Raw genomic sequence first — 9,899 nt, forward strand, 5'->3', positions numbered from 1 at the left:
AAATGATGCAACAGGTATAAAAAGATGATGCAACAGGTATAAAAAGATGATGCAACAGGTATAAAAAGATGATGCAACAGTAAAGGTACAGTGCTGCTATCCTATAAGTTGACAATTCTATCCTATCCTATCGTGAATCCTGCATCCACAATCCTATCCTGTGATTTCAGTCTAATCCTATCCTATCCTATCCTGCAACTCTCATTTTTTTTATATTTAGGAATTAATTTGACAAAACGAAAAAAAGGGAATTACCAGAAAATAAAATCAGATATAGTTATGGTATTAATTTAAATGTTATATATTTTAATGGAGAAAAATAATCGAGATCGGCATTCCATAATTCCCGACTGACCGCAGAAATTAAATTTACGATTATCATACATGTAACCATGTTAAAAAATAATGTTAACAAACAGATCGTAATTACACGTGGACAAATACTGATTTTGCAAACATATGTAAAGAAATTGGCCTACCAGAAGAATTAAAGAAAAATATACTTATTTTTTTTTTAATTTTCCTACTAACAATGATCGTGAGACCCGGGATCGCGACTTGCATCCGACGTGTAATATTTAATTATTTTTAAAACCATATGCCTATATGGTAATAATGTTTAAGTATATGTTCCATGTAAAATTTTATTTTTTCCTAAACTGAGCACCATGAAAATAACATGCTTGTACATGTATAGATCTAGTCTAACTGTGCCTGCGTAACAAGTTTTTCTCTATGCAATTTTGAAAAAGAAGATATGACTAGACCATAAACAAAACAGACACGTCAAATGTAGATCTAGAATATCTTGACTTTCACATATTAAACATTTTAAATGTGAAATTGTCTTATAATATCAATATTAATTGTATGATTTTTTTTCATTCAAATTCATAATTTATTCTTTTTTTTATTTCAGTTCATCATCTATTGTATGTGATATTTTTCAAACATGCAAAATATATAGTTGCTAAATTCAAAATAATCTAATTGTTAATTTTTTTCATTTCACTTCTGAATCAGTTTCTCCGCAGTTTATGGTCAGCTCAACACCGTACAAATGTATTTCAATTTTCAATTTTTTTTATGTGTAAAAATTTAATAATTTATGTTTAATAGAATATATTTTCTAAATTTGATATTGGTTGACAGATTGGCATTAATAAATATTGTAGTGAGGTCACACATGTTTCTAAGAGCTTATACAACATGCATGAGAAATTCAGAATTCACATTATTTATATGTACATCTTATTCTTGAGTAAAACAAGTTTATTTTTGACCTTGGCATTTGATCTTAAATGTTAATCAGTGTCAAATTGAGAAATATAAAAATGCTCCACACATGTTCCTTAGATCTTATAAAACATGCATAAGAATTCACCGTTCTTACAGCATTTATAACACATTCTTGAGTAAACTTTATATTTGACTTTGACATTTGATCTTAAAATTTTCAGTGTTTAAATGAGTAAAAATACTTTATCAAGTTCACAATATTTTTATTCAAGGTGATTCCTCAACAATGTTTAACAACTGAATATTCCATTACCATGAGACAGTCATTAAAAGTATCCATGTACAGCATTTATGAATTTCAATGCAAAGATCACAGATACATGTACATGAACTTTGTTTAAATTAAAGTTTATCAATGTTTTTATTACACTAGTATAATGTTTTACATGCATATAATTTGGCTTTCTTAACCGATGCACAAATTGAAATTCAAATATCAGAGTTATTGTCAGAGAGATGGTCATAAACCGAACAGTTCTTCAAATGTCAACAATGCACAGAAAACACACTGATCTCCTTAATTAAAACACCATGATTTCAGACTTAGGACGCTGTGACACTGGTTTGAACATCTTTCATCATTTACTCTAACATCATATGGCATGAACTGCATTCTGTACAGCTGCAAATACATGTATGCAGGGTTTCCTGAAAAAAAAAAAACATAAAATGAAATTATAGGCATGTTGATTGTAAATTTTGTCATACACATTTCATACACATTTAACATGTTTAAATTGTTTTTGATTGTAACTACTAGTATCTTTCACATTTCATGTACAGTTGGTTTTAATTTCACCTTTTTCTCTCCCCAAAGTAATGCATTTAGAAATCATGAAAAATAAAATATTATACTGCAACCTCAGTCATATAAAATAAAAAAAAAAATCTCATTTAACATAAGTTACTTGTACATTATAATTCATTTAATCTTGTCAACCTGCTTACAAGTATGAATACATTTGTTTTAGTGACTTTTCTCTATTTTCTGCTTGTATTTATCTTTTTAATGTTTTTTCTTGGGTTTTTTTTGTCTTGAAATTTGAATATGAAAATCTATGATACTACAACATGATGACTAGAAAAATTCAACATTTCTTTCAGTTTTACTCTCATTATTTTTTAAAGACGTAAATCACTTCTTCCGAGTAACTGCAGACATGTCACGCCAACTCAGATAATGATGTTTATGTATTTTAATGACCATTTAAAAATACATGATAAAAATAAAATCATACATACTTTTTAGGTTGAAATCCTCGTACTGCGATGACGCATGAGTGTAGACAATCCATTTTCTGTAATGATTAAAATGAAAAGATTAACTTATGTTTCATAACTCACAATACATCATACATACATGTACAATATGTAAGTACACTGCTGAGTGAGCTCATTAAACATTTAAGCAGAAGCTTTAGAAATGGTCATGATGATTCTACATTCATTTATTATTAATTACATAGAAATGAAAAAAAAAATTTCTGACCTTATTAGGGAAATGATAAGAGTAACAACCTGATTTAGGCATAATACATATGATAGTTTTAGTCTTAGAACTCATTGGTAGCTGATTGAATCATATAACACAGTATTTGTAAATATTACCCCCCTTTTTTGTCTACAATACTTTTTTCCGCACCCAATTTTTGTTTATATTAAATAGAATAAAATGTTTATAGTTTAAGACATGAGAACATTGTTTAAAGGGATAAATATGTATAAAAATGCACACATGTACAGTGTACAGTGTGACGTATACTTACATGATATCGCACATCATCTATTCAAGTCCGCTGTTGACGGTTCCTGTGGAATTATCCAAACAAACAGAGCATATTTAACAAAAAACATGTTATTTCACTTTCACACAAGCAAGAATTGGTTAAATCATCCAAACAAGCTGAAGAAATACGGTCTTTCGATGCCTGGACTCTTCGTTGTTTACATTCCCAATAAGCCTTTTCACGATAAATCTCGCACATGCGCACAAACGCTTCCGGACGGCAAACTCATTTTGTTTACATTGGTGACCTTATAACAACTATGTCAAAGCGGGAGAGTTTAAATAAGTTAAAAGTTAATGTGCTGCGAAAACTTGCCGAAGAACACGGAATTAATGTTACTAAAAAGAAAAAAGAAGAAATCATACAGGATTTATTAATATGCCAGACGTCACCCTCTGTTCTCACACCGATCGTGCAGCAAGATTCAGCTGGAGCTTCCTTGATAGTACCCTCTCAGGACAGTTTACCACCCTTCAATGCCGTGATTTATGAGTCCCCAGACCATTCTTATATTCCCAAAATATCTTTCACTGATATTTACAACTTTATTATTGAAAGACCTACACCGTGTGGTAGTACAGTGAAAAATTTCAAGGGTCTAGACAGATCTGTCAAGCACTTCGAGGCTGGTGATGTGCAAGACATTAGGGTATCACAGGTATGGGATAAAAATGTCATTTTGTTTTTTTAAATATTATGAACTCTTATAAACTTACATGTCATTTGAATTATTCTATTTTACATTTTTTAAATGCATGTACAATTTACATGTTTGCAAGAAAAGAACTGTGGAGTCTGGATAATTTACAGGCAGTATTATTTTTAATTAAAACATCTTCTGAAATTATTAATGTTATTTGTGTCAATCATCCATTCAATAAATGAAGTGCATTTTCACTTAGATAAACCCATCTGTGATCTATGTGAAAGCAACATGCCAGGCTTCTATGAAAAAGCAGCAGTACCAAGTCTTCCTATGTGTGTCAACATCCAACACAGGCAAACCACATATACAGCATGGATATTGCCAGTGTCCTATAGGGTAAAATATTTAAATAATACAGTACTATTACACTTTGAAATGCTTCTGGACTGGTTTAATGGTTTATATTAGAGTACACAAAATTACAATCCCATTATTTTTCACCGATTGATATTAGTACATTACTCATTATATTATATATTTGTTTCACATCATAAATTGTGTCACTTCCCCATATATGACTTTTAGTTTAAAGTTCATGTTTGAAGAATTATGTTGAAATAGTCCCCACCCTCTCTGACTCCCCAAATATGACTACAATGAAGTTGACAGTGTAGGGCTTTAGGCTATTATTTGTGAATTGGTATTCATTTATTTTAATAGTGGAAATTATATAATTCTAAAAGGATGTGTAAAATAATGAGAAATACCATTTTCAATTAAAAAAAAAAGCAGAAATTTTATACATTTACTTAAAAAGTATATACATGTATATACTGTGTAATTATGTAATTGTTTACATGCATTATTCCTTGAAGCCTTTCTACTTTTAGGTTAGCACAGGCATGTAGCCATATAGGTGCACTTCTCTTTGCACTTAGCCATGCCAAACCTGGTGAGACACAGGAAGTTGTACATCTCAGCCTTGTAAATGGATCATTCCCGGGCGCCAGGTGAAGCCGACTCGGCCCATGAGCTCTTTGCCCAAGAAGTCCAAGCCTCTACATACAGACACTGAAGATGATCCAGTTGCCTCTTTTGATCCTCGCCACTCGGACGACAAAAAGATGGATCTGCATAATACTCTGCAGCAGTTGAAAGACTTAAGAGATACCTTCCCACAAACAGGTAGGAATTAATAAATATTTCTAAAATATCAATTCATATTATGATTTATTTGAGGAATTTAAGGATACATGCTTTAATGCACAAAATTTCTATGCATGGATTGGTTATTAGAACCATTTTAAGCTTAGTTTGGACTTTCAGTAAGGCATGACATTCTAGACATTGCATAATTAGCTTCTGAAATTGACACTTCCTTCACTGTTGAAATGTACATTGGATAGAAATTTGGGCAAATGCCAATCAGTGTATAGAATAACTGATATTAATATCTTAACCAATGAGAATCTTTTCGCCATTTGACGACAGGCAGTAAGCATGTAGCGCCAAAAATGTCATGCCTTACAAATAGTCCAAAATAAGTGTGAAATGGTTCTATTCTTGGACCTCAGTTTTTGATATTAATGAAACCTATAAATATTCTAATGTATTAAGAAGTTGTTTATTTTCTATGATTACCTCTTCTTTTAAATTTTATCATTACATTTTAATTAAAAAAATTTTGTCTCTTTATTGGGCCTCATTTTAAAGAAACTTTATGCATTTGTTGTTTAAGGTATGTCACACTTATGGAATATTCCTGATGCTGTCCCAGATGCTATTCAGGAGATGGAGGTCCAGGATTTTGAGGATATCATGATTACCAGGATGAAAAGTCTCATCTTCTGTGAGGGTAATGGTAAGGAAATTTGTTAATAATGTTGATTCTAAAAAAAGCATCTTAAAACATTTTTGAACAGTGACATGGTATACATTTGATCTGTACCTTCTTTTAAGTATTACACCTTATGTACATCAAGTTCTTTATTCATTTTCAAATTTCAGCACCTCCATTTGCAATTGACCATGAATTGGTAGAGTTCACTGAGAAGAGTACAAGAGATCAGAGAACATCTGACATGTGGCAGAAACTACACATTGGTCGACTGACTAGTTCTTTGTTCGGTGACGTTTTGAAAGCTGGACCCAATCCAAATTCTTTAATCAAGCAAATTGTGGAGGGTTCCAGTCTTCATAAGTAAGTTGTATTCTCAATGGTAATTCTATACATGTACTAATGTATTCTGAACTTGTGATGTAAGAAATTGTTCATTTGGTTCTGAATATTAATGTTTACCCCAAATGGGACTACAGGGATTATTAGTTAACTTTGTATTTTAATTGTAATGTAAATTTCTACAGGAAAATCATAATCCTGAAAGCAAAATATCATAATAGTAAACAGGGGGATAATAAACTTTAAATTAAAATAAAAAACATAGCAGAATTTAACCAGCTGCTTATACATGTAAACTTAATTAGTTTTTAGCATGTGACATGTCAGTTTACTGATCACCACACTTTAACATATGTAGTGTACTTATCAAATTTTTGCCACTCACAAAATAAATTTGTGATATACATTTGTTTCCCAATGTTTGTATACCCTTTTCAGCTAATTTTTTAAAAAAGAAATTAAGTTCTGTTTTATTTCTTTAGGTATGCTGCTCTACCACCAGCTGTTAAATGGGGACAGGAAAAGGAAGCCCAGGCACGATCTGACTATGTTAATCTGAAATCTGCCATTAACGACAACTTTTCCGTCGAAGATACAGGTCTCACTTTGTGTGCAGATCATGCATTTTTGGGTGCTTCCAGTGATGGGAAGGTTTTGGATGGTGACAACATAGGTCTCTTGGAAATTAAATGCCCCTACTCCATCCAGGGAACCCAAGTAACCAGGAAGGAAGTGGGTGAAATTATTGCCATGGGATACCCCAATTTTTGCCTGGAGGAAAGTCTGGATGGGCCACGTCTCAAAAAGAGCCACAAGTACTATGCACAAGTCCAAGGGGAATTGGCAATTAAAGGATATCCCTGGTGTGACTTTGTCGTTTGGACAGATGCTGCACAAAACAATATTTGTATTGACAGGGTATATTTTGATTCTGAGTTTGTGGCATCTATGATGCCTAGACTTATTGATTTTTATATGCATCACATAGCCAAGAAGTAATTAAAACAAACACTGTATGAAATGATATGAATCATATATTCAAAAAATTTCATTATTTGTTTTCCATGAAATGAGCTAAATGAAATTTTTAATTAACTTTATTTATTTATTGACAAAAAAACCCACATGTGGCAAGAGTCATACATATTCAAATAAAGTATTCAAATCTAGTCACTGTCTTATGTTAGATGCATGACATATGAAGTTACAAATATTTCTTGTTGGTTTAACATCTGTTGGATTAAGAATTTTATAAGATATAAATGCGCCTTATCTAAAAAGTTTACAATATTCACTTCAAAGTTGTTTATAAAGAGTTGTAAAAAAATGTTCGTATTCAACATTGGTATGACGGTAAAATAATAAAATATCAAATACCTTGAAATATTAATTTGATCACAATATCAGCCAACCTCTATTTGTTATTTGTAGAATTAAATTTTTTTTCCATTCAAATTATAAGACCTCAAATAAGCTGAGAATATGATATCCGGTAATTGCATGTAAGGAAAATATATAGTTTAAACATGTATTGAAATTGATAACTCACATGTACAATAATCAATTTTGAAATGAGTGCACTATAATGTATATTTGGAATAAATACATGTACAAATATTAATTATTAACAAGTGGAACATCCAGATTTGTAAGCCAACAAATAACCTGAAAAATCTTGGTGATAAGTGGTTTCAAGGTTAGAGGCATAACACCATCTAAAATGTGAAATTTTTTCACTCTACCTATGCTCCTCTCTACATGAATTCTTAAAAAAGCTATCTCCTGAGTTTCAAATACCTCATCTGGTGAAAACTGTGGACTAACACCTCTAAATGGGGGTATGTTCAATTTACATTTCTTTTTTTCCAACAGATCTCTTATTGTAAAGCCTTTGTCAGCCATGACACTGTCATTTTCATCTAATAAATCTAAGATACCTGAATTCATTGTCAGTTCTCTGTCTGATATCTTACCTGGCCAGCCTACAGAAACAAAAGAAATAACACCTGATGGTGTGATACCAACAAGAAACTTCACAGTTGTATGGTGTTTATAGTTAGAATATGTTAAACTCTGATTTTCAAGATTTGAAGACCTCTGTATAAAAAGCTCTGTACAGTCAAGTATAACTCTAACAGAAGAATACTTAGCTTTGAAAGATAATGGCATAGTTCTATCAATAATATCTCGAGTAGGAAATGGATTGAGAGACTTAAGTTCACAGGAGAGTAAAGAAATCCAGGTGGAAAAGTATTTCGAAAAAGTACTCTCTGAAATACAAAATCTGTAAGCTAAGTCTGATGTGAAGAGGCCGAGTCTTAATCTGATGAGAACAGCAAATAACTGGTCGATCAATCCCAATGAGCCTATTGATACTCTCTGTCTGTCTGAATCCTGGTCTGTGTTGGAACCAACCCAATACCTCATTCTCTCTGCCTTAGGTCTCAGGAAACTATCATTAAAAAAAATTATTATCGTCAGAGTTACAGTATTAAAATAGAATTCATTGTGATGCAGATGTGAGATTTGGAGAAGAGGAAAACAAATACCGTAAATCTGGAAATTTTTATGTCGATTTTATTTTGCGAATTCGGGTCAAAATGGTGTTTATTAATTTTAACGTTTCAAAATTTTGCGAATTACCACTGCTTTGTTTACATTTTCTAACTGGTAATTTATTTATAAAAAAAATATTTTTGTGAATGCAATGAATGCACAAATTTGCTAAAAATTTATCTACGGCAAAAATTTCCAGATTTACGGTATTGTTTTCTTTTTTCCCAAAATGCTTTTGAAATTCCATCATACATACTTGAAAAGCCAGGTGAACACTGCAAAGGAAGGTAGCCCAGTGTAATACTTGGTCTTTCCATCATCATTGGCAATCTTCTCTGCACTCCATTTGTGCCGATCACGTTCTCTCTTGAGATCCTCCAACTCTTTCCTCAGGGCAAGGTTCTCCTCCAGTAGAGGGTCAGGGTCACATTGTACACCTATAAATTTTGTTTTGAAAACAAAAAATTGAGAGTGGTGTTACTTTTTTTCCTGCTGAAGACAGGTTAATATTGCATATATATATGTTTCACATTACATATATTCCTTGCCTTATGCATGTATATATATCTTTATCATTAAAGGTTTTTATGTCAATGTCATCTAATTTCAATGTCTCATCTGGTACGAAGGTGCTGTTGTTGTTCATATCCTGCGAGTCTGACTCTGGGGGTTGCAAACAGCAATAGCTGTTGGTGTATAAGCTAAATTCATGGTGCTGCTGCATTAAACGTCTGTCCCTAGCTTCTGCTTCATTAATTTCCTACAATTTGAAGTTTCAAGGTAATAAAATGGTGCAAATTATTTCAAACTTTAATACATGCTGTCAATCATTTTTTTAAAATTCAAACATTGACAGTGTCATACAAAAAAAAAAACCCTCCAGAATATATTGTCATATGTTTTATATGTAAGGAATTGTATTTATGAGTATTAATATAGAATTTTACTTAATCTATATATAGCTAGGGCTGATAAAAAAAAATTTTTTAAAAATTTTTAAGAAATTTTTTTTGCATTTTTATGTAAATGGTTTTGCAATAAACAAATAATTATTTAAAAAAATAATTTTTAATTTTCTACTTTTTTTTTAAGTTTTGGCCCCCAAAAAGACCCATAAAAATTAGATTTTTTTATAAAAAATAACCAATTTTTTAATTTAAAACCCCAAAATTTTAAGCTAATTTTGACACAATAATAAAAAAAAATTTTTTACTAAAGGAGATTTAACCCTTTTTTAAAAAACACAACAAAATAATAAAATTTTGTTAATATTTTATTTTTTAAATGGGTTTTAAGAATTGGAAACCCTAAAATTTTTATTTAATCTTATAATAACTATGTGCAAATTTTTTATTTTTTTTTTTTATACCCAATCTTTCTTTTTCTTTTTGAAAAATTTACTATGCTTCCTTGTCGCTTTCCCCCCCCACAA

The 9,899-nt window shown here is 31.1% G+C and overlaps 2 protein-coding genes across 5 annotated transcripts; one reads left to right on the top strand and one right to left on the bottom strand.

Moving 5' to 3' along the window:
* Positions 1 to 3,257: 3,257 nt before the first annotated feature.
* Positions 3,258 to 7,194, top strand: LOC134254719 (uncharacterized). Of its 4 annotated transcripts, XM_062737252.1 has the most exons (6): positions 3,258 to 3,744; positions 3,989 to 4,128; positions 4,623 to 4,917; positions 5,471 to 5,593; positions 5,740 to 5,932; positions 6,394 to 7,193. In XM_062737252.1, exons 3-6 carry the CDS (start codon positions 4,761 to 4,763, stop codon positions 6,908 to 6,910), a joined length of 990 nt encoding a protein of 329 aa, XP_062593236.1. In that variant the 5' UTR covers positions 3,258 to 3,744; positions 3,989 to 4,128; positions 4,623 to 4,760; the 3' UTR covers positions 6,911 to 7,193. The 4 variants fall into 4 exon arrangements, with proteins under 4 accessions (XP_062593236.1, XP_062593238.1, XP_062593239.1 ...); XM_062737254.1 differs by lacking the exon at positions 3,258 to 3,744 and having other exon boundaries at positions 3,762 to 4,128; positions 5,510 to 5,593; positions 6,394 to 7,194; XM_062737255.1 differs by lacking the exon at positions 3,258 to 3,744 and having other exon boundaries at positions 3,762 to 4,128; positions 5,510 to 5,587; positions 6,394 to 7,194.
* A 300-nt stretch (positions 7,195 to 7,494) lies between these two features.
* LOC134254720 (uncharacterized) lies at positions 7,495 to 9,178 on the bottom strand. Its single transcript, XM_062737256.1, has 3 exons — positions 9,130 to 9,178; positions 8,724 to 8,904; positions 7,495 to 8,363 (listed from the first exon to the last, which is right to left on the bottom strand). Exons 1-3 carry the CDS (start codon positions 9,176 to 9,178, stop codon positions 7,529 to 7,531), a joined length of 1,065 nt encoding a protein of 354 aa, XP_062593240.1. The 3' UTR covers positions 7,495 to 7,528.
* Positions 9,179 to 9,899: the final 721 nt, after the last annotated feature.

Source organism: Saccostrea cucullata, unplaced genomic scaffold, assembly GCF_032062105.1.
Source record: "Saccostrea cucullata isolate Sc308-1 unplaced genomic scaffold, CSIRO_AGI_Scuc_v1 ctg17653, whole genome shotgun sequence".
NCBI lineage: Eukaryota > Metazoa > Mollusca > Bivalvia > Ostreida > Ostreidae > Saccostrea > Saccostrea cuccullata.